We start from the raw sequence: 24,359 nt of genomic DNA, 5'->3' as shown, positions 1-24,359 counted from the left end.
GGGGGGAGCCCCCCCTGCCCCAAAGCACCCCCCATGTTGAGGGCATGTGGCCTGGTATGGTTCATTAGGGGAGGGGGGGGGCGCTCGCTCGTCTAAGGGTACGGTATGGTTTTTTGGGGGGGGACCCCCTTGCCATTTTTTACTAAAATTTTGGCGTGGGAGTTCCCCCTCAAACCGAAGGGCTTGGCATGTATGGGAGGGGGGACCCCACGCCGTTTTTTTCATAATTTTTTTTAATTGGCGGCAGATCTTTTACATACAGCTGTCAGTGGGGAACCCTGCTGACAGCTGAAACATTAACACATGTTGTCACTACTAAAATACCGCATGACTTAATAAAATAACTCATACGGTATTTTAGTAGCGTTTACTTTTTTCTGACCTCCGGAACGGGTTAATTGGTTTTCAATGCATTCCTATGGGAAATGGTGTTTCAGTTTACAAATTTTTTGCTATACAAAAAGTCCTGCAGAACTAATGAAATTCATAAACCGAGGTATTACTGTAATCAGAGACTTCATGAGGGTGGCCTGAGAGCCCGACGCGCTCAATGCCCAGCACCATAGAACCATAGAGCTTGATTGGCATTTGCCATTGAACACCAGAATTGGCAGGTCCATCATTGGCGCCCTGTACTTTTCACAGATGAGAACAGATCCACCCTGAGCACATGTGATAGATGTGAAAGGGTCTGGAGAAACTGTGGAGAATGTTATGCTGCCTGTAACATTGTTCAGCATGACCGTTATGGTGGTGGGTCATTGATGGTCTGGGGAGGCATATCCATGGAGGGACACACAGACCTCTACAGGCTGGACAATAGCACCCTGACTGCCATTATGTATCAGGATGAAATCCTTGGACACATTGTCAGACCCTATACTGGTGCAGTGGGTCCTGGGTTCCTCCTGGTGCACAACAATACCTGGCCTCATGTGCCCAGAGTATGCAGGCAGTTCCTGGAGGATGAAGGAATTGATACCATTGAATGGCCCCCATGCTTGCCTGACTAAATCCAATAGATCACCTCTGGGATATCATGTTTCACCCCATCTGACTCCGCCAGGTTTCACCTCAGTGATGCCCTGGTCCAGATCTGGAAGGAAATACCCCAGGACACCATCCGTCATCTTATTAGGAGCATGCCCTCGATGTTGTCAGACATGCATACAAGCACATGGGGGCTACTGAGTGCCATTTTGGGTTGCTGCAATGAAATTACAGCAAAATGGACTAGCCTGCTGTATAATTTTTTTTACTTTGATTTTTGGAGTGTCTTTGAATTCAGTTCTTTTGCAGGTTGATGATTTTTATTTCTATCAAACGATAGGGCATCCTTACATTCCTAACACATTACCCAGTCCATATTAGTACAGTTATTGGGCATGATATTTTTCCCCATTGAGATTTGATGGGTTTTCAAAGTGTTCCTTTAATTTTTTTTGAGCAGTGTATTTTTTTTTTATTTTTAAAGTGAACCAGTTTCCATATTTTACACGCTAAATTGACATATACTGAACAAGCAGTAATAAGGAATAAAACAAGCCAACATTCACCACTGTAGCTTTGGGCATTGTGGAAAAATTTAACCTACACCGTTCTTAACACTGAAATCACAACTTCTTTGCCCTTTTAGTTTATATTACAACAGCAGAATCTTGCCAGTCATCTAATGTAAATGCATGTTTCTAAGCAGTTAAAAAAAAGACTGAGGATCTGTTTAAAGTGATACTAAAAATTTTTTTTAAATAACAAATATGCCATACTTACCTGCTCTGTGCAGTGGTTTTGCACAAAGCAGCCCAGTTCCTCCTCTTCTTGGGTTCCCCTCTGGTGCTCCTGGCCCCTCCGTCCTGTCGGGTGCCCCCACAGCAAGCAGCTTGCTATGGGGGCACCCAAGCTGACATGCTCCTGAGCCACAGATCTGCGTGTCCATTCACATACAGAGCTATGACTCGGCCCCACCCCTCTCTCCTGATTGCCTCACTGCCTCCCGCTGCTGCCTCAGCCAATCAGAAGTGAGAGTCCCCGTAAAACCGAGGCTCTCGTGGACATTGCTGGATCGGGATGGGGCTCAGGAAAAAGGCAAGAAAATAATGGAGGAACACAAAAGGCAAGAAAATAATGGAGGAAGGAGGAGTGAATTAGGGCTGATTAGGGTAAACTGATATTTTAAAAGGGGTTAAAACAAAGGCAAATTTAAAAAAAACACAAAAAACAAAATCTTTTTTTTTTTCTTGTCGGTTTGCCTTACCTGACAAACCGACAAGAGTAAAGAGACAAACAGTAGATATAAAAGTAACAATGTTACTTTGTATCTCTCTATTTCATGTCTGAACAGTGTTGAAAAAGGCAGACAGCTTTGTTTTTACAATGCTCTGTGATGCAGCAACTCCTGGCTTTCATTAATCGAAGCTGAGAATTGTCAGGGATAGAAGGGGGTGTCTCGATACAAAGGCAGAAGGACTGGACATGCTAAACATGTCTTGTGTACTATGATGAGGTTTTTTTTTTTTTTTTTTGGCATGTGTAGCACTCCAGTGTCCTAAACTAGTTAAGAATGAAGCACTATGCAGTGCAAACAGCTAAATGCTCAGAGATTAGCTTGTTTTAAAGCTTGTTATAAATACCTACAAACTTTCATGTCCAAAGTCTGGATACCAATGGGCTTTAAATAGTGTAAGGATCGCAATATAGTTATATATTTTGAGCATCTTGTGATCCCTTACATAGCAGCAATCAGAGTGGAAGATTAAAGGCCAATCATTCTCTGTTGTAGAGCACATGCGCTGACAGTGAATATGTGAATAGTAGGAGAAAGCAGCGTGAGCAGAAGTTTGCCTCTGTGCTGCTTTTTCCTTTATTGACAGCAGGCTGGGGTTGTTATTTAATAAGCTGTTCTGCTACTTCAGTGGAGGTCAAGATTTGAAGTCCGGAAGGGGATGCCAGGCTCACAAAACTGGCTGCGTATATTTACAAATTCCATATTAGTTCCCATATATGTAATGCAACTGTATTTAGCTGTTTGGAGTATATTTGTAGTATATCCATACAAAACGTAGGAATTTCATCCATTTCCATATACTTATGAATTGCACATATTTGTGTATCGTTTGGCTTCCTTGTTTCCTGGATGGTAATAATGTGAATTTCTGACTTGTTGGTTTTGTTTAGGTTTTGGTTTTTCAAATTTCTGATTTTAGTGGGCATCACTGTTGGAGCTTTCTTTATCCCACATGGAGTGTTTACCACAGGTAAGTTTGGTTGGAATTTAATGTAATTTGCATTTTATTTTATTTTTTTGCATCACTTATGATGGCTATGCAGTCAGGTCCATAAATATTGGGACATCGACACAATTCTAACATTTTTGGCTCTATACACCACCATAGTGGATTTGAAATGAAACGAACAAGATGTGCTTTAACTGCAGACTGTCAGCTTTAATTTGAGGGTATTTACATCCAAATCAGGTGAACGGTGTAGGAATTACAACAGTTTGCATATGTGCCTCCCACTTGTTAAGGGACCAAAAGTAATGGGACAGAATATTCATAAATCAAACTTTCACTTTTTAATACTTGGTTACAAATCCTTTGCAGTCAATTACAGCCTGAAGTCTGGAACGCATAGACATCACCAGACGCTGGGTTTCATCCCTGGTGATGCTCTGCCAGGCCTCTACTGCAACTGTCTTCAGTTCCTGCTTGTTCTTGGGCCATTTTCCCTTCAGTTTTGTCTTCAGCAAGTGAAATGCATGCTCAATCGGATTCAGGTCAGGTGATTGACTTGGCCATTGCATAACATTCCACTTCTTTCCCTTAAACTCTTTGGTTGCTTTTGCAGTATACTTTGGGTCATTGTCCATCTGCACTGTGAAGCAGCGTCCAATGAGTTCTGACGCATTTGGCTGAATATGAGCAGATAATATTCCCGAAACACTTCAGAATTCATCCTGCTGCTTTTGTCAGCAGTCACATCATCAATAAATACAAGAGAACCAGTTCCATTGGCAGCCATACATGCCACGCCATGACACTACCACCACCATGCTTCACTGATGAGGTGGTATGCTTAGGATCATGAGCAGTTCCTTTCCTTCCCCATACTCTTCTCTTCCCATCACTCTGGTACAAGTTGATCTTGGTCTCATCTGTCCATAGGATGTTGTTCCAGAACTGTGAAGGCTTTTTTAGATGTCGTTTGGGAAACTCTAATCTGGCCTTCCTGTTTTTGAGGCTCACCAATGGTTTACATCTTGTGGTGAACCCTCTGTATTCACTCTGGTGAAGTCTTCTCTTGATTGTTGACTTTGACACACATACACCTACCTCCTGGAGAGTGTTCTTGATCTGGCCAACTGTTGTGAAGGGTGTTTTCTTCACCAGAGAAAGAATTCTTCGGTCATCCACCACAGTTGTTTTCCATGGTCTTCCGGGTCTTTTGATGTTGCTGACTCACCGCTGTGTTCCTTCTTTTTAGGAATGTTCCAAACAGTTGTTTTGGCCACGCCTAATGTGTTTGCTATCTCTCTGATGGGTTTGTTTTGTTTTTTCAGCCTAATGATGGCTTGCTTCACTGATAGTGACAGCTCTTTGGATCTCATCTTGAGAGTTGACAGCAACAGATTCCAAAGCAAATAGCACACTTGAAATGAACTCTGGACCTTTTATCTGCTCATTGTAATTGTGATAATGAGGGAATAACACACACCTGGCCATGGAACAGCTGAGAAGACAATTGTCCCATTACTTTTGGTCCCTTAACAAGTGGGAGGCACATATGCAAACTGTTGTAATTCCTACACAGTTCACCTGATTTGGATGTAAATACCCTCAAATTAAAGCTGACTGTCTGCAGTTAAAGCACATCTTATTTGTTTCATTTCAAATCCATTGTGGTGGTGTACAGAGCCAAAAATGTTAGAATTGTGTCGATGTCCCAATATTTATGGACCTTGTCTGTATATGCCAATTGTTTCACACAGTCCTTTGCTAGAATGCAATTGTTTGATACAACAGAGAAAATAGTGGGTTCAGAACATTTGAATTTGCTGAAAGAATATGTCCCTTGTTAATGAAACACATTGTTTTATTCATGCAAGCTCTTAGTACAGTTTATTTCTGATAGAAACAATTATTGTATGAATGATTATTATATCTAATGATCAATCAGTATAATTAGCATTTTAGAAGTTCCATAATATTTTGTTTCCTGTAAGCATTTTCATACAGTTGGCTCCGTATAAAGCTATAGAACCCCACTGTTTTCTTTTCTATCCTAGTGCTGCATTATTGGCATTGCAGGAAACCAATAGTAAGACTTTTGCATGTTTGTATCTGCCAAAAATTCAGCTTTAAGTATCCTCAAACCCGAACAGGATTTAAGCACAAAGTTTATAAGTGGTGCTTTTTTTAATTATTGGGTCTCTGTAGATTTAGGAAAAAGGGAAACAAGGCTACACTGTATGATTCTTCTGTATGGAATGTCTGTGTTGTCAAATGACAAATGGCAACCCCATTGAGACACACTAATTGCATATCTGCCTCACCCAAGCTCTGTCTGTTTGTTCTCATTCTTGATAGTTTCTTCTTGTGTCAGATTGTATTATTAATTATGTTTCTTGTCTTCCACACAGTGTGGTATTATTTTGGTATGGTTGGTGGTTTCCTGTTCTTCTTGGTCCAGCTCATACTCATTATCGATCTTGCCCACTCCTGGAGTCAGTCTTGGCTTCAGCAGGCTGAGGATGGCAATACAAAGTGTTGGTATGCAGGTAAGTGGACAGAAAGTTGTAATCGGAGCAATTTAATCATTATAAAGTGCAATGGTATTAGTGTGATAAAGACTAAAGAACAAATTACAATTTCTTAGTAAATGATGTTGTTTGGCACTGCTTTAACAGTCCATTTTTCATGTCAATAGCTCTTCTCATATGCACGTTGCTGATCTATGCTGGTGCAATTGCTGCCATCGCGTGTCTATATGTTTACTACACCGGATCTGGGGATTGTGTTCTCAACAAAGTGTTCATCAGTCTCAACCTTATATTCTGTGTTATTGTTTCTGTAGTGTCTATTCTTCCCAAAGTACAGGTAAGAAACTATTTTGAACAAAAGAAAATATGTGCAGTAAAGTGTAATTATATGGAATTTATACTGTCTCCTAAATTATTTGTTAAAGTCAGCAGGAACAGAATTTCTTCATGAATGCCAGATGTAGTCTCTGAACTTCTGGTGATCCGCCCTGCTGTTCATCCTTTCTATTCTTATCCTCCCATTCCTTTTATTTGGGGAGTTTTAAAGAAAACTATGCCCCCCCCCAACATTTACTCAAAAGACATCTAGCCTACCATCTCATTTCTATATAGTTAAAAAGGGCTGGTAATGGGTGGGTCCCCATTAATAGCAATCCATGTACACACCATAAGATGCTTCAAGAGGTTGCACTCAAAGAAGATTGGTCCCTTTTTAGAACCGTAGCCTGATTTTCTATTGGCTGTACCCAGAATGGGTGGTGGTTATGTTCTGGATTTCATTGTTCATTATGAACAAGTGAAATAATTAACCAGTATGGAAATCAACCAGAACTCCATGCTACCATGACCTGTTACTCCATGAGATATTCATTATGTGCCTGAAGCTGCTGTGTGAACATATTTTTTTTCTTTTTAATGTAATGCAAAGATCTCTTGGCATAGTTTAAGTGAATCCATAAGACTCCATTTTATTATAGATTGCGTTTTTATATAAAGTAATTATGGGGTAAGGAAGTTTTCCCTATATTTTTTTTTTATATTCTATATTATGTATTTTTATTTTAGATATTTATATTAAATATGTTTTAGTTGCATTATTGTAAACATGTAAGGAGCCCTTTTGTTATAGGGTAGCAGATTACTTGCCCCTACTGGGATAAATATGTTGAAAATCTCCTCATCTTTCACATTTTCAAATCAAATATGTTGAAAATCTCATCTTTCACATTTTCTCCTGGGCTCTAGACTTTGGATAACTGACTGTCCTCTTGAAGCATGAACTTAATACTGATGGGCATGCAAGCTATTATTTATATAAACATGTTGTGACCCTCTAGTTCTAGATATGCCAGGATTTTACTATACCTAATTACAATCAGCGTAGCCCCTACGTGATTACCCCTTACATCACAAAAAATCATCAAACATATAAACATAAGTCTAAAACTGCATGTGAATCAATAATGAAACATAAGGTTGTTGCATGCACCGTTAAGTGGTTTCACTCCACCTCTCAGTAAATAATGCAACAAAAGATCCAGTGCAACCCACAATCCTTCACTATAAAATAATTTCCAATACAGTAAGATCTTCCACCAAATTATTCACATGTACCACCAAATTATCCATGTGTCCCAATATCTCAGTCCACCAATAGCTTCTATAAGTGATCACCAGTGATACTCATCCATACACTTCCCATGAACAATATGATTACCTCCTGACAAGACCCCGATGGCTACTCCTAGGGTCACATGCACTTGTGCCCTCTTCAAGGGCTGCAAACAAGATGGCTCATATGTTCCACGTATCCTCCACTCACATAAGAAGCGTTCTTCCATTCATGAAAGAAGAATAGGAAATTATAGTACTCTGTTCACGGGAGGTGAATGCATGTGATGCAAGGTGAGTAGCACTGGTGATCAGTTATAGAAGATATTGGAACACATGGATAATTTGGTGGAAGATCTTATTACTTTGGACTTTGTTTTGGACTTTATTATTATTTTATGGTGAAGGTTTGTCAGTTGCACGGCATCTTTTGCCGCATTAAGGACTTTACTATAGCTTTCTGAAAATCCAAGGAAACCAACTTAGCTTGTTGTAGGGATTTGGTTCTGAAATTGGGATTTAATAAATACTGGAATAGTAGATTTTGAAGAAGTACAGCCTAAGCTCTTTGGGCTGTATTTCTCTTGTGGATCACGAGTGCAGTCCCTTTTGCACTCCTGTGATGTGTTTTTCTAGCAGCCAGCGAGCTGAAGCCCGCTGACGTCACTCAGCCAGTCCAGGCTGGGGAAAGCTCCCGACTTCAAAGACGGGACTTTAAAGATGGGATCCATTCCAGAGTCGAGCCGCTTAGAGCCTGAGCCAGCCACTCCCTCCCCCTGCACAGCCCAGCGCGGCAGTAGTGGGGCAGAGCGGACAGCGGAGACTGATCGTCCCCACTTTCTACTGAGTTCGGCTGTGAGAACTCAGCAGTCAGGTCATCGCTGAGTTCTCATGCTTAGAGCCAGCGGGGGACAGATGCAGCATCGGACTGATGCTGCATCCACCTAGGTAAGCATAAATGGGGGGGGGGGGAGTCCATACTTCTCTTTTAAATAAAAACTATAGGGACAAAATGTTCTGCTTGCTCTTTTTAGGTATATAAGTCAATATGTTTAAAACGAGTAACTAGCCTTTTATAGGTGGATTGATTACCTAATGATACTGATGACACTATTCTATGACTACTTCAGTGAAATCACTGCACTTTTGTAACCCTCTGCAGCTGCTGTATCCATTAGGTATACAGGGATGTGTTCTTAAATAGGCTAGATGAAAAATAGCTGCCTGTTCACCGCTGATAACCTCTACTTTTCCTGCCTGTCAGTAGTAGGGTACGCTCTGCTCCACCTACAGATGCTGTGATTGACAGAATAGCATTGACCACATCACCTGTAGTGACTAAATAGCATAGCTTTGCAGAGTACTCTGCATCAATAAGAAGTAAATAAAAAAAGTCTCTTACCTATTGATTCTCAGTCCCTGTACTAAAAATCTATGTTGTATATTGCTTCTATACGTATATCCTTCCTCTTTTTTCTGTTAACCTTTAAAGCAGTTCTAAACTCTAAACATCTTATTATCTTTTAATGCATTCCCTGCAGTAAGGTTAGAACCACCCTACTAACGGCCCCCCCCCAATCCTAAACACATATATGGCACCTTACTTATCCAGCAATGCTTTCCTCTCTTCCTGGTCACAATTGTACAGTCAGCAGCCAGTGCCATAGGCTACTGCTGCTGTCAATCAAACTCCTGTGAAGGGGGAGCAGGGACGTGGGGGGACACAGCCTGTCTCAGGAACATGGATGCCCCCTTAGCACACGGCTTGCTGAGGGGGCACTCAGAAGGAGTGGGCAGTGCTAGTGGGGCACTGCCAATGAGGAGGTAAGCACCTGCTCTGTGCAACAATATTGCAGAGGGGTCAAGTATAACATCTTTTTTTATTTTAGGAAGAAAATAGCCTTTAATATTTTAAATATGGCATTCCATTGCTGAGCTTTTCTCTGAATGTGCTAATCACCTGGCTGACCTTATGCCTGGAATAATTTTGAAGATGAATAACTGCTAACGTTTACTTTCTTGAGGCCAGGCAACTAGCTTTAAGACTCGAAATATCCAGTACTTTGAAAGTGCTTAGGACTTAATTTCGATTTTTTTTTTTTTTTTTTTTTTTTTGCAGGATGCTCAGCCCCATTCAGGATTACTACAATCATCTGTTATTACATTGTACACAATTTTTGTCACATGGTCTGCTATGGCAAATTTTCCAGGTGAGCATCCAGTCAAAAAATCCCAGAGAAACTGTAATGGATTGGGTATTGGATCACAGGCTTCTTCATAAAATTCTGTCACCTGTTTCTATTCCAGATAAAACTTGTAATCCTACATTGCTTGCCATCGTGAATAATGGATCCAGTACTTCCACCTCTACGGTGGCTCAGTGGTGGGATGCTCCCAGCATTGTAGGACTTGTGATCTTTATTTTGTGCACTCTCTTCATCAGGTGAGTTGGTATCTGCTTTTGCTTTGGTTGGCCATTATGGAAAGAATCTGTTTTTGGTTCTGACTACACTGGATCCCAATCAGTGGTTAGACATAATCCCCCTCTTATTGCTATGTAACAGAACCCTTTCCTGCTGTGTTAGTTATGGGGCCACTTTATATCATTTGTTCACTTTTATGGGAAAGAAAATCTGTTCTTACAACAGAAAAAATGTTAGTGTAATTGAGTCCTTGGGCTATTTTAAATGGGTAGTTATATTCCAAAGTAATTTTATACAACATTTTTTTTGTTCCATTGGTCTAAGGCTCACCATGATACTTTACAAATTTGGCCATACAATCTCTACAATCAACTTTAGATTTACCAAAATTATTCAATCAATTTGTCCAATCAGGCAGACCCTTGTGCTGCATACTTGTTGGTAGATGTAAAGGAAATTATACAAGAAGATCAGATTGTACTGTTTATGGTGAGCTAAAAGCTGGGTCAGCAGTTTTTCAACATTAATGGAACTTCATATTAAACGTCTTTAACCAGTGCTCAAATGTCCCCAATCAGCTGCTAGACTGCAAAATAACGCCCCCTGGCAAATTTCAGCATGTAAATTAAAAAGGTACAGCACTTAAATTTATGCAGCTGTTTCTTCAATCAATCAACAGGTAAGTATATCTAGTGGATTCAATCTCAAGGATTCTTACCAGATTTCCAAACCCATACACCATTCAATGGGTCTTTGTTTCACTCCAATGTCTCTGTGTCGTCCTTAAACCTTTTCACAATATCTCCTGTGTATCCCCAAAAAAGAAAGCTCATATAGTGCAGTATCTTCCAAGCTATAATACACTTTCCACTCGTGCTCACATCCGTGCATACCATCATGCATATAGAACCACCAGCGATCAGTGACTTTGTACTTACCCTTTTGTCTAAATCCTTACCAAACAGAAAAAAAATAATCATACCCATCAATCCAAATCTCCTCTTCCTCCCAGAGCCCACCCTGGTATTCAAATCCTTTTACCTCTAGAGCCTGAGAGAAAACCCAGCTACTGGAAGTGTTGCCTCCACTAGCAGGGAGTGATGTGGATACCTGAAGAAGAACCCTAGGAAGTATACATAAGAAGAGATAATAAAATAGTCATTTGGATAGACTGTGTGTGTTTTTGTTTTTTTTATCTTCATATCAGTGACAGAATAGAGGTGCTTGGGAAGGAGGGGGCTTGCTAGTATCCTGGATTTAAGCTTGGTATAACTCTCTTGCAACTTTATCACCGTTACCAGATTGCTGCTCTTACTGTGTAATGAATATTATTTGTCACTGTCAAAAAATTTCTTAAAGTGATACTAAAGGTAAAAATGTTTTTTTTTTAACCTTAATACATTCCTTGTATTAAGGTAAAAAACATTTTATATTTCTCTGTGTGAAGGGGAAGTGCCGGGAGAAGAGATCCAGCGCTGTGCACGTCTGCGTCTGCTCTCCTCCCTGTTTACACAGCGCTTGACTATTGTCTCCTGCTGCTGTCAATCAGATGCAGTGAGGAGGAAGTGGGGGGCGAGGCTAAGTCTTGCTGGGTAAGTCTATGGAGAGCGGTTCCATAGACACACCGCTCAGGAGCGCACAGGCTCTGTGTGACTCCATAGCAAGCTTCTTGCTATGGGGACACACAAAAAAGAGGAGGGGCCAGGATCGCCACCAGGGGACCTGATTGGAGGATGATCGGGGCTGCTTTGTGCAATACCAGTTCACAGAGCAGGTGGGTATAACATATGTTTTTTGTTTAATTTGCTTTAGTAACACTTTATTATACAGTGGTGTTATTACATTGCTCTAATTATGTTGTGCCTCTTGTGTATACAGCATCCGTAACTCCAGCAACCAGCAAGTGAACAAGCTAATGCTAACAGAAGAGAGTTCTGGAGATGGGGGAGTTCATAGCACTGAAGATGGGGTGCAGAGAGCATATGATAATGAAGAGGATGGTGTTTGCTATAGCTACAGCTTTTTCCATTTTTGTCTCTTCCTAGCCTCACTGTACATCATGATGACACTCACAAACTGGTATCTGTAAGTGCCTTTTTCCTGGCTTATGCAAAATGCTGTATGTTAGGAACCATACAGGGGAAGTGCTGCTTCCATTAAAGCTGACTTGAACATTTAGTTAAAAACATGACACAAGCATTTTGCTAAACAAATACTCCGTGACTTTTTAAGCCTTTGGTATTTGGAGGCTGAAAGGTGGCAACTGTCATGGTACGTTTGCATTAACGTCCACATTACATAGCTCTGCTCTGGACATGAATAAGCACTCGGAATGCCATATTACTTATTTTTTTATTGAAACTATAGCACAGGGATCAGTGTTAGCCACTGTAATAAGCACTCCATGCTTGAATGTTATAGTTGTCTAGTTGAAAAAAGACACATCTCTCCAGTTCAACTAAAAGAAAGTATGGTGAAAGTACTTCTCAGTTTGCCTTGCTGCAATGATGACTGCAGTGCTTTCTCCCTTGCCACTCCACCACCGTCAGTGAAATCTTTGTGGACGCTTAATATATATTTAATACCTGTACTCTATACTGTATATAACCGTAAATACAGTTCTCCACCTGCACTGAACATACATGTCAGTTGTAGGTTTATATAAGTGTGTTAGGATGTGAACATAACATATACACAGAGGTGTTCAAATTAAAGCCATATTAAGGAGATTTTGCTTACACCTGTCTTCTTAGGCATAGAGTTGCCATTTAACATTGGTTAGCTTTCAGTTAAACCATAAAATCCATGCTTCTGGCATTGTTGAAGGCAATTATTAGACTTTAAAGAGCCTGCCTAAATGAAAATGTTAGATTAATATCCGTGTTGACACAAAAGTTATCTGACATTTGTTAAACCTACAAGGACCTAACACAGATCAAAACAAACAGATGGACAGCCGACATCAAGTGCTAAAATATATTGTGTGGTTTTTCTACAGTCCATATTTGACACACAGACTAGCCTTTACAGTATTGATGGTTTATTTCAATTATTTTAATTTCTCAACAGACCAGGATCCTCTGATTATTCCCTGACCAGCCCCATGTCTGCAGTGTGGGTGAAGATCTCCTCCAGCTGGGTTGGACTCCTCGTTTATTTGTGGACATTAATTGCACCTCTGATTCTCCCTGACAGAGACTTCAGCTAATCTGGCTATCTAGCCAGTGCTTCACATGCAACTACTTTTTATGTTTTTTGTCCTATGTAATACCTTTCTCAGACTCTACCATTTCTATGTACCTGTATTGTACATTAAACTGCTGCCTAGGTGTGGTGGCACACAAACCTATTTTACTTTTTTTTTTTTAAGTTGAACTCCAGAGAATATTTTTTTGAATACTTAGATTGAACCAGCTTGGCTTACTGTAAGTATGCATATCCGATATCTGGAGGGCCACTGGGGATGGTGAAAATTGCTGTAGTAGTAACTGCTATATACGGAGACAAAAGTGATGATCTGGGTTCTGTGTAACCTGCTTCCCCTCTGCACACTTGACCGCAGGGGTTACTTGCTCAGCACCTCCACCAATTCATAGATCACCTCTTTTCATATTCATTTTCTATTTATAGATCACCACTTTTTTAAATGAATTCTAGGTGCTCTGTGATTGAATGAGGTGGAAAGGAGGGACAGTAAATTACAATCTCCACCTTGTCCAATCCAAGAACACATATCAGATATGCTTACTTATACTGAACCAAACTTGCCCAATCTGAATATACAAAAAGCATGTAATTCCTGGAGTTCAACTTTAAATCTTCACATTTGCTGTGCAAGATGTATATTTCATACTGCAGTAATACATGGTCTTCTGCAAAAATTCTAACATACTCCTAAATATTTACAATTGTGTGGACTGAAAGAAATAATATTCACTCTCCAATTTAATTCTTTGATTTGATTGAGACTCTTCAGGAACGTTTTAGGTTTAAGGCCTTATTTATTCACAGTTGCTGCCTTGTCCACTTCCAGACCTTACACGCTGTTTATTTTTAGCTTTTGAGAATGCATATGGAAATAAAAAATCAGAGCCCATAGTTGTTTACATAATTCTTTACTACTGGACTCTGGGGTGAACAAAGCTCTGATATAAATTGAGCTCTGAATTAAGCATTGAATCTGTGCCACCACCCTAACGGTAGAGCATTGTATGGCATGTTAATTTCTTACAAATTAAGCCTAAATTGCAATTAGTATCTGAAAGGATAACTATTTGTGTTACTCATAGCAACCACAGAGCTTCTTCCTTTCATGTAGGTCCCCTAAATGAGAGAATCAGGTTGTTTGGGAAATAGACTTTTCCTTTTAAAGACCCACTGATCTAATGGCACAAGTGTGTGCTGTAACAGAATTTTGTATGATTCGCACCTTATCATGAGTTAGCCATGTGTCTCCTAAGCTCTCCCTTCATCCCCATGCAGTTGCACTAAAATAACTAAAAACGAAAATCACCATAAAAGCCTTACAGGGTTACTTGAGTATTGCATATTTCTTTAGTATCTGTTAATGTCATGTTTGTTTTACTACCATAGGAAATTAAGTGTCTGCTTTTTGCCGCCTTTTTTACAGTATATTTTTATATTCTTGTATATTTTTGATGTCTTTTACTCTATAAATAAACAGTTTTTGTGACAGATTTGCAGTCTTGATTTGTCTGAATGTAGAATTTGTATTGGTAAATACAATTATCATGGGATATGTGGAAGTCTGGTGTGTTGTTTTGCTTTGACATCTTGTAATCGTTTGGTGAGTGTTAATAAGATCTTCATTCATAACCAAGAAAATAATTTTGTTAGAAGCAACAGAGCATAGTACCCTGTTACCCAGGAATAAAGAGCAAATGATTACAAGCATTGCAGATACTTAGGGGAGCAGGCACCATTCCCTCATCTTATTCACAAATCCGATATAAATACCCAACTTTTCATTCTACAGCTACACCTCAATTGTCTGCTTCATTCAATGTATATGATGGTTTTTATAAATTATGTTTAAAGTGGTCGTCGGTTCTGAATGAACAAAGCAACCAGTTTAAATCATGAAAATTACCGCAATGCACTAAAATGTAGTCCTACTGAAAAGAAACTATAGAACTGAATATAAAAAAAAATCTGGAAAAAAAGCTTGTTTAATACAATGAAATATAAACTTTGCAACAGGGGTCCTGATATCCTTAAGTAATTTGTATCCAGTTTACAGACTCAGGTGATGTTCAAAACAATGTACGTTACTGTAATGGGACAGCATATGAGAATTTGTCATCAATTGGGGGTAAAGTAGATTCAGTCCTAGAATGATGTGTCAATGTAAGGCTATGGACTGTGTCATCCCTTTTTTTGCATTCATCCTGACCTAATTTGCTGCTCAAGGCAACCAAGTTACCCCACTTCTCTGCAGGTTAGGTATGTAGCTTAACTGCATTGAACTGACCTATTGATGTTAGACTTCTGCACTTTTCATATGACTGTTGTCAGTGTCATTACTAACAAACATGAACATCTTTTTGATGCCTGCTCGTTTATAATTATTAAAATTGCTTTCATATCAGCATTGATCTGTTAACCACCTCCCGTCCGGCCGTTGTATATAAACGGCCGGACGGTGGCAGTACAGGGTCGGGTGGCCGTTTATAAATGGCCTCCCCGCCCCCTGCTTGTGCGTGCTCCCTGGGAGCACACAGCACCGCAATCCGGTGCCGCTGTGTCCTTCGGACACAGTGGAACACCGATCGTCGTACGGGACCTCTCTGCGAGGTCCTGATCATGTGATCACTGATTGGCCAATCAGTGATCACATGAAGAGTAGTAAGCAAGATGTCACTTCTGACTGCTTACTACGTGTGAAATCTGTGAATGATCACAGAGGTCACATGGTACAAGGCTGTTCACAACAGCCTTGTACCATGTGACAAGCTGTGACCAATCACAGCTCACCCAGTAGTTCTCAGAGAGGAGAAATTATTGCTTTTACAGCCTTTATGGGTGTAAAAGCAATCCGTGTAAGAAAAAAAAAAAAATCTTCATCACCCCCCACAAGTAGTACAGTGTCACCATGGTGACACTGTACTGCTAGGGTGACAGTATGTAAAAAAAAAAAGCAATAATATAAATGTAAAAAAAAGTTTAAAAAATTATAATTTTGGTTATAAAATAATTTGGGTTTTTTTTTTTTTTTTTTTACTAAAAAGTTAATGAAATACATTTCGGCCAAGATTTATGATGAAATACTATTTATTTGCAAAATTTTATAAGAAAAACACTTTTTTTTTTTTAAATTTTGGGACTTTTTCATTTACATAGCAAACAAAATAAAAATCCCTGTGGTGAATAAATACCACCAAAATAAAGCTTTATCTGTCTCAAAAAAATTCATATGGGTACAGTGTTGCATGACCGCGCAATTGTCATTTCAAAGTGTGATAGCGCTGAAAGCTGAAAATTGGCCTGGACAGGAAGGGGGTGAAAGTATCTGGACATGAAATGGTTAATATGCATGAGGAAAGGAGCCTAGAGCTACTAAAGCTTGCATTTGTAGGATTTTTATAGGTCATAAAAAGATATTGCTTTGACAATAAAAAAAAATGATTAAAAATAAGCAATGGTGTTGCTTTCTATAACCCATTTATTTGTTGGTTTACAAATTGTGTGCCGTCCACAATGGAGGCCTTGCTTTTTCTACATATGACCACTAGGAGGCGGCATAGTGCAAATGAACAGCATTAAACTTGTGCCCAGTAATGAGAGACTAGGTGGCAGGAATAACTCTCAGACACTGGAAATGCAGAAAATTTCAGTTACTCTAGGCCAGTACTCTGAGGTCAGAAGAATGGTTATCTGTATTATTTTTTATAATATGTCTCTTCAAAAAGCCCACAAACAGTTGTTGCTTCATGTACATTATTTATAACCTGTTTAACTTCATACTATAGTTCCATACATCTTATTTGTCATATGCAGGATAGCATGCCTGAGAGACCCCCAAAGTGGACAATTATTCAAACATTTTAGAATACAAGGATGTTCCTATACGTCCCTGTTTATGAATTATGATTTTCTACTGCAGTGTTTCTCAACCTTTTTCCAGTCAGGTTGCCCTAGAAAAGTATTTTGAGTCACGAGGCACCCCTGTCCAAGGTTGGTTCACATTACTGTGTGTCGTGGAACGCACGCAAAATCATGCTCATTCCTGACACGCAGACAAATGCTCTGCTCTTTAGGGGTATCATTAATTATTAATGGTACCCCATACATTGACAAATGCCGTGCATTTTTGGTGTGGTTGGAAAAAAAAAAAAAGTCAGGGATGGTTTTCCCTGCATTTCTGCGGGTAGGGCAACCCTTTGAAATGAATGGACTGCCTGACACGCAGCCACACAGATGTGAACCAAAGGCTTGTTCACCTGTGAGGTTGGAGGGTGGTAAATCCATGCAGTTGAGCTGCTTTTACTACCCCCAACTGCTCCCCTTTAGCTGCAGAAGCAGCATCTGGGGGTATACACATGCTGTGGCCGCAGTTGGAAGTATACCTCCAGGTGAATGGTATTGCACTGCAACCACTCCGAAACTGTGTGCGCATGTTGATGCTGCATTTAAGAGGCTGAAACAGGTGGTGAGGAGGCAACATCTTTACCACCTGTCAAATGCCTCTGAAAAACAATCTGAGCATAGATCGCTTTTCAGAGGAGCAGCCGTCCTTCCTGCTGTTATGGACAATTCCTAAAAAAGCAGTTTTGAAAGGAATAGGAGGTCAAGATTAAAAGTAATACACATACACACATAAAAACAAGCACACACACATGTACATACAAACACATGTACACACGTACAAATATACACAAACACACAGACACGTGTACATACATATACAGACACGTACATACATATACATGTATACAGCCCTATAAAAAGTTAAAGTACGTAATGTACTTCTCTCACACAGCTGGGTACTGCAATTTAGGGGCAGACAGAGACACAAGAAATCGTCCTCCCTTTGCTTTCACTTTTCTCAGCAGTCTGACAGCTCCCAGTGCCGATGTACAGCTGGGGATTGGGAACTCAGGCTCAGCTGACAGCCTTTCTCTACCAGGATACCGCAGCACCTCGATTGAGAAATGCTGTTCTGTATAGAGAATAAATTAAATATCAGAACTAGACACAAGCACAGGGTAAATGTGTTTTTTTTTTTTTGTGCTAATATACTTGGTCGTGGAGGTTTTGGTGACCGTAGACCTCCAGTAAGTTGGATTTGGTTCTATGGTCTTCTTACCTTCTTAGTAAAATTGATGTGTTGCTAATTTTTTAAAGTTGTATATTCTTAACAGATGTGGAAAGAATATTACCCACTGGAGATCAACTAAATGTATGCAAACCATGCCTGGGCACACCCTAATCACCCTCTGCATGTTAACATATTGCTCTGTGTGCTGGCGAATACATGGGAAAGATCTCCCTCTGACCAGCTCTACCTTAAGAGAAGTGCTTCTGCTTTGGGGTTCACACCCTAATACAATAGGCTGTGCATTATGCAAACATTCTTTTATTCCCATTTGTGACCATCTGAAAGATGGTATTAAAGTCAAGTTATAACCATTTTGTTTATTAGAAAATGCCTTGAACCCCTGCCAGGTTTTCCTGCTGTCCATGCCCGTTAGAGAAATGTCCCTTAATTCTTATATAAACAAAAAAGACAGAGGAGATCTCTGCAAAGTGATGGAAATCTGTTTAGGTATTTGTCAATTTAACGTGTCCACAACGGAAGATTTACTGTCCATTCTTGTTTCAGTGATATTTTTGTTTCAGTGACAGCCACAGGCTTTCTTATTTCTCTCTACATTGGTAACGGTGGTCATCAGAATAAACAGAGAGTTAATCTGCCATGAAGGGACACAGAAAGCAATTAAAACAAATCATAACCCTTCTCTGCTTTTTTGTAAACTAAAACATTTGTTGGCTATAAGTAATCTTTGTCTAAATAACCCAAAGAATAGGTGGTCGTAGCCAGAACAATGAAGATTAAAAACCCCATGAACATATGTCTTTCTGTACCTTGAAGAGCGTGGGACTGTTAAGGCTCCACGCACACTAGCTGTTTTTCAAAAAACGCTGCTATTGTATGGTTTTTAGCAGTGTTCAGAAGGAGCGTTAGCGTTTTTACGGTACATGTAGAAAAAAAAGCTAGTAGGAGCATTTTAGTGCTTTTTTCTGGGAAAAATGCTCCAAAAAAGCAAAAAAAATTTTTTTTTCTACTCCTAGATGCTTAAGCTCACAAAATGCTAATATCCTAAAGTTGTGTGCATGGACACTTAGGATAACATTATGTTCCTATCTAAGAGCAAAAAAAAAATATGCTAATAGCTTCCAGGAGCTTAAAAAAAATGCTAGTGTGCATGGAGCCTAAATACTATTGACGAGTGAATTCTAGAACTGTTGTGTGGCTGTCAGAAAACCTGGGCTAAATGTTTGAAAGGAAAGCTACATGAAAAATAGCCAGAGTCTGTTGAATGCTGAGACTAGTGGATATGAAGATGAGGGTGTGCTGCGGCTGCACAGAGAAGTCCAGGGTCTGTAGAAGGAATTCTGTCGTCCTCTCTGTTGCTGACTGCTAGAAAAGGGGGCAGAGACAAGCCTCTTTGCAGAGAAGCACAGCAAGATCTGGTGGAGGAATTCTGTCCTCCCTGCTGCCAACTGCTGAGACGAGGAGGGTGCTGCAGTTGCAGGAGAGATGTAAGGGCCACATGAAATGGCCTGGTGGGCCTAATTCGGCCCACAGGCAATGTGTGTTTACACATGTACTCTATAACAATATAGTCTTGCTGAGAATCACTACTTCAGTAAAACAATTAAGAACACAACAGCTATTTGTGCTTTTCCTCCAACAGCATTTCTTTCAGTGAAGTCCACGGTAGCTCTGGTAACACAAACGAAAAGCCGAAGGGACTTGAAGCCAAAATACACAGTTGGGGAGATGCTACCCACAGCTTGGTCTTTCAGAGAAGCTGCATGCTATTGCATTCCACCCTATTTGAAGTTGCTGTCCTTGGCAAGATTGCAGACTATTCATATTCATCCTGCATAAAGTGTGCAAATGGTCTCCTGAAATTTGTTCTCTTGGAGTGCCTCAGGGGTTGAGTCTCTGTTCTATCTTCTGGAACAAGAGGCAAGTCTCTGAACTACTATCCTCTGACCTGATGCCTTAAGACAGTGCTTCACAGCAGGAGCATTGACCTGTGCTTGGTGACTTGGGCGGTATAGAATTATGAGGGTGATGGTGGAAGAGCAGGAGGCAGGCACAAGTGAACCTCTAGTGGCACAGACATTTGTGGCTCACAAAATTGGACTGGTTCCTCAAAATCCCTCTTATGAGGGTCTCGATGGGTTTGATGTGTAGGCTTCTCAGTTTTTCTTGGGTTCTTTCTCTCTAGATATTGTAGACTGGCATAGGCTGTTGTAGGACAACTCCAGGGACTTATTTATGGTGTTTGCAAATTTCCTTGCTGGTGTGTACCTTAACATTGGACAAGCACTCCCTTGGTCCCTGGGTTGAAGGTCTGAATCTTTCAACTCTCATTGCTCCACCCATGACCAGTGTATAGGGTTGGTTAAAAAAACCCAAAAAACTGCTGTACATACTCGCCTCTGTGCTGCAGCACCTTTGCCACACTTCGGCTATCTCACTCTGCCTCTGAGACCAACAACTGAGTGATCACATGACTACAGATCACTCAGCTCAGTTTGCTTGCAGTGGAGAGCATTGACTGTGAGCCTCTGCTCCTCCAGCACTCACTGGAGCACTAGGCTAGGGAGAAGGTGGGCGGAGCTGCTTCTGACTCTCAGACGTGTGCTGAAAGGCTGGGTCAGCTGTCACTCAAGTAGCAGGGTGGATTCCAACAATATTGTTGGGATCCTTCCTGATCTTGGTGTGGCTCTGTGCCATCAGCTGTTAACAGGCAATTTCTCACTATCATCTGACTCTGAGTCACAGGAGAACAAAAGTAAATGTACTCCTCTGGCTCTAAAAAGAAGTACAGCTAAAGAAATATTTGGCCATACTTTTAATGCACTGCTGGAACACAGATAAGCATGGTTTTCACCCCAAATCCAGGAAGTCAGAGTATATTCATATTCTTCTGAGGGTATTGTGGCCCTTATGAGTATGACCAAACATATCATGATAGGATGTACTGTATGGTTATATTTCCAGACCATGTTAGCTAAGTAAGGAGTCCATTAATTTCTCATGAACTAAGCCTCTTAGCAGTTGTATCAAGGTGCAACTGAACCTCTCAAATTCCCCATTACCTTGTGGATGGTGTGGCTCTTGACATATCTTCAGTTTCTTTGTGTACATCTCTGATTCCCGGATAAGGAGTTTTTTCACTTTGCCATTCCCTGCTTGACTCCTGGCAGAGGGGTTTTTCATTTTAATAGCATCCATTGTGTCAACTTGACAGCCCAGCAAAAGGATAGAGTCTTTGCACACCTTGGCCTCCTCTGAAGCAGTTTCCACGTTCTCTGTGAGAGAGCATCTCCTCCTTGCCCCTCAGAGGAGTATTTCGGTTTGGGTTTCAATGTGGATAACTCTGTCTTAAGCTGAGCCTCCTCTTGTCAGTTTCTGGGTGGTTACCTTTCATGGAGCAGTTTGTTCAGTTGCAGGTGGGTCTAACAGATCCAAGTTGTTAACTACAATGTATCTTGTCAGGGAACTTCTCGTCTATCTCTGGGAGGTGCAGTATTTAACCTTCTCGCTTTCTTGTCTAATTAACGACCATTGCTGCCTGCTGAGCAGGTGGGGTCTTGATCCAATCGCCCTTGTCCTGACCCAATCTTGTGTACTTTGGTAACTGTTGCAACACGAATCCTGCCAAAAATGGGGGAGCATTAATACAAGGGCATGGGTTGCCTACTTCCCTCATGATTTAGTACTACTGGGCACCACTATCTCCCACTCCCACCACCATTGTCTGATTTGGCTGATCCTGTTCATAGAAGCCAACTTCAGCTGAATGGCTAACCATCTGAACAGACAGAGAGTAACTGTATTTTGCAGTTTACTAAATAGGTGCAAATTTACAAGCAATAATGTAAAGCAGGTTTGAAAGGCAAAACACATGCATACACTGCAGAATAAGAAAAGCAGCAGAAACATGGACATGTCACAGCAATGTCTCTTTGACATAATAAGGGTGTCCTGGCTGCATAGAATAGTCTCTATAAGACTCCTAACACAGAGTCAAGCTGAGAATTACTACTTCAGTGAAACATCTCAGAACACAGCTACTTGTGATTATTGTCTTAGACATTGTTCCTTGCAGTCAAGTCCAGGCTAACTTTGGTAACAGAGTTGAACAGCTTGCAAAAGTAGCAATTGGCGGTGGGCTCCCCACAGTACCTGGGTCTTCCAGAGAAGCTATTTGCTACTGCCTGCCCACCTGCACACTGTTAATGATGGTGGAGAGAACCTCTCACGTGGCTACAGATCACTTGCTCTGCTACCTCTGCCTCTTTATATGTGGCTTCTCTGAGCTGTTGAAGAAGGGAAACTGAGAAACTTCTCTTACTTGGGCATTCCAGGAACCTACAGAGTTGCGGGAAAAGGAGTTAGAGGGCTTGTGTCTGCATCTGAGCACAGTGAGTAAATGGATACTCCACTACAAATCCATTTTCCTTTCCTTTAATAACTTGTGGCCATAACCTATAAGCCATATACACTGCTCAAAACCAATTAAAGGAACACTTTTTTAATCAGAGTATAGCATGAAGTCAATTAAACTCCTGGGATATTGATCTGGTCAGTTAAGTAGCAGAGGGGATTGGTAATCAGTTTCAACTTCTTTGGTGTTAATGAAATTAACAGGTGCACTAGATAGGCAACAATAAGACAACCCCCAAAACACAAATGGTTTTACAGGTGGAGGCCACTGACTTTTTTCCCCCTAATCTTTTCTGACAGTTTTTTGCTAGTTTTACATTTGGCTAGGGTCAGTGTCACTACTGGTAGCATGAGGCAATACCTGGACCCTATAGAGGTTGCACAGAGGATGGAACATCAATACGTGCCATTGCCAGAAGGTTTGCTGTGCCTCCCAGCACAGTCTCAAGAGCATGAAGAAGATTCCAGGGGTCAGGCAGTTACTCTAGAAGAGCTGTACAGGGCCGTAGAAGGTCCTTAACCTGTCAACAGGACCGGTATCTGCTCCTTTGTGTAAGGAGGAACAAGATGAGCATTGCCAGAGCCCTACAAAATGACCTTCAGCAGGCCACTGCTGTGAATGTTTCTGACCAAACAATCAGAAACAGCCTTCATGAGGGTGGCCTGAGGGCCTGACATCCTCTAATAGGCCCTGTGCTCACTGCCTGACACCATAGAGCTTGATTGGCATTTGCCATTGAACACCAGAATTGGCAGGTCCACCACTGATGCCCTGTGCTTTTCACAGATGATAGCAAGTTCACCCTGAGCACATGTGACAGACGTAAAAGGGTCTGGAGAAGCCATGGAGAACGTTATGCTGCTTGTAACATCATTCAGCATGACCGTTTTGGTGGTGGGTCAGTGATGGTCTGGGGAGGCATATCCATGGAGGGATGCACAAACCTCTATAGGCTAGACAATGGCACCCTGCCTGCCATTAGGTATCAGGATGAAATCCTTGGACCCATGGTCAGACCCTAACCTGGTGCAGTGGGTTCTGGGTTCTTCCTGTTGCATGACAATGCCCGGCCTTATGTGGCAAGAGTATGCAGGCAGTTCCTGGAGGATGAAGGAATTGATGCCATTGAATGGCCCCCACACTTGCCTGACCTAAATCCAATAGAAAATCTCTGGGATATCATGTTTCGGTCCATCCAACACAGCCAGGTTGCACCTCAGACTGTCCAGGAGCTCAGTGATGCCCTGGTCCAGATCTGGGAGGTAATACCCCAGGACACCATCCGTCATCTCATTAAGAGCATGCCCTGGCGGTGTCAGGCATGTATACAAGCACGTGGGGGCCATACAAACTACTGAGTACAATTTTGAGTTACTGCAATTAAATTTCAGCAAAATGGACTAGCCTGCTGCATCATTTTTTCACTTTGATTTTTGGGGTGTCCTTGAATTCATTGCTCTGTAGATTGATAATTTTCATTTCCATCAAACGATGGGGCATCCTTGCGTTCCTAACACATTACCCAGTCCATATCAGTATAGATATCCAGCATATTTGTCGCCATTTAGATCTGATGTGTTTTCAAAGTGTTTTTATTCTTTTTGAGCAGTTCATATAGAAACATGAAAAAATAATAGATAATCTAAGACATAAGAAATCACATTTAACTTTTGTAACTCTACAATGAAACTGCAAAATATTCAACATACAATAACAAAGAAAATAGATCATAAAAAGGCACACACATATGTTTTAAATCTGTATTGACTCCTTTTTTTATTACAGGAAATATGACAAAACAGACCGTCACTGCTAGTTAACATCCGAAACCAATCAGAATAGAAACCAAAGCCCATA

At 40.8% G+C, this 24,359-nt stretch overlaps 1 protein-coding gene across 1 annotated transcript in view; it reads left to right on the top strand.

Moving 5' to 3' along the window:
* SERINC2 (serine incorporator 2) overlaps positions 1-14,487 on the top strand; it is a 52,668-nt gene extending 38,181 nt beyond the window's left edge. Inside the window, exons 4-10 of the mRNA XM_089686296.1 lie at positions 3,175-3,254; positions 5,639-5,776; positions 5,926-6,095; positions 9,489-9,579; positions 9,677-9,812; positions 11,671-11,877; positions 12,862-14,487. Of these exons, the coding sequence (XP_089542422.1) occupies positions 3,175-3,254; positions 5,639-5,776; positions 5,926-6,095; positions 9,489-9,579; positions 9,677-9,812; positions 11,671-11,877; positions 12,862-13,000 (961 nt within the window). The 3' untranslated portion in view covers positions 13,001-14,487. The remainder of the gene's footprint in view (positions 1-3,174; positions 3,255-5,638; positions 5,777-5,925; positions 6,096-9,488; positions 9,580-9,676; positions 9,813-11,670; positions 11,878-12,861) is intronic.
* The last annotated feature ends 9,872 nt before the right edge of the window (positions 14,488-24,359 follow it).

This window comes from Staurois parvus, unplaced genomic scaffold (assembly GCF_062004578.1).
Source record: "Staurois parvus isolate SC_StPar_1 unplaced genomic scaffold, SC_StPar_1.0 ptg000394l, whole genome shotgun sequence".
In the NCBI taxonomy this organism is placed as follows: Eukaryota; Metazoa; Chordata; class Amphibia; order Anura; family Ranidae; genus Staurois; species Staurois parvus.
The sequence above is the reverse complement of the archived record's forward strand: the minus strand, read 5'-3'. Positions and strand labels throughout refer to the sequence as shown.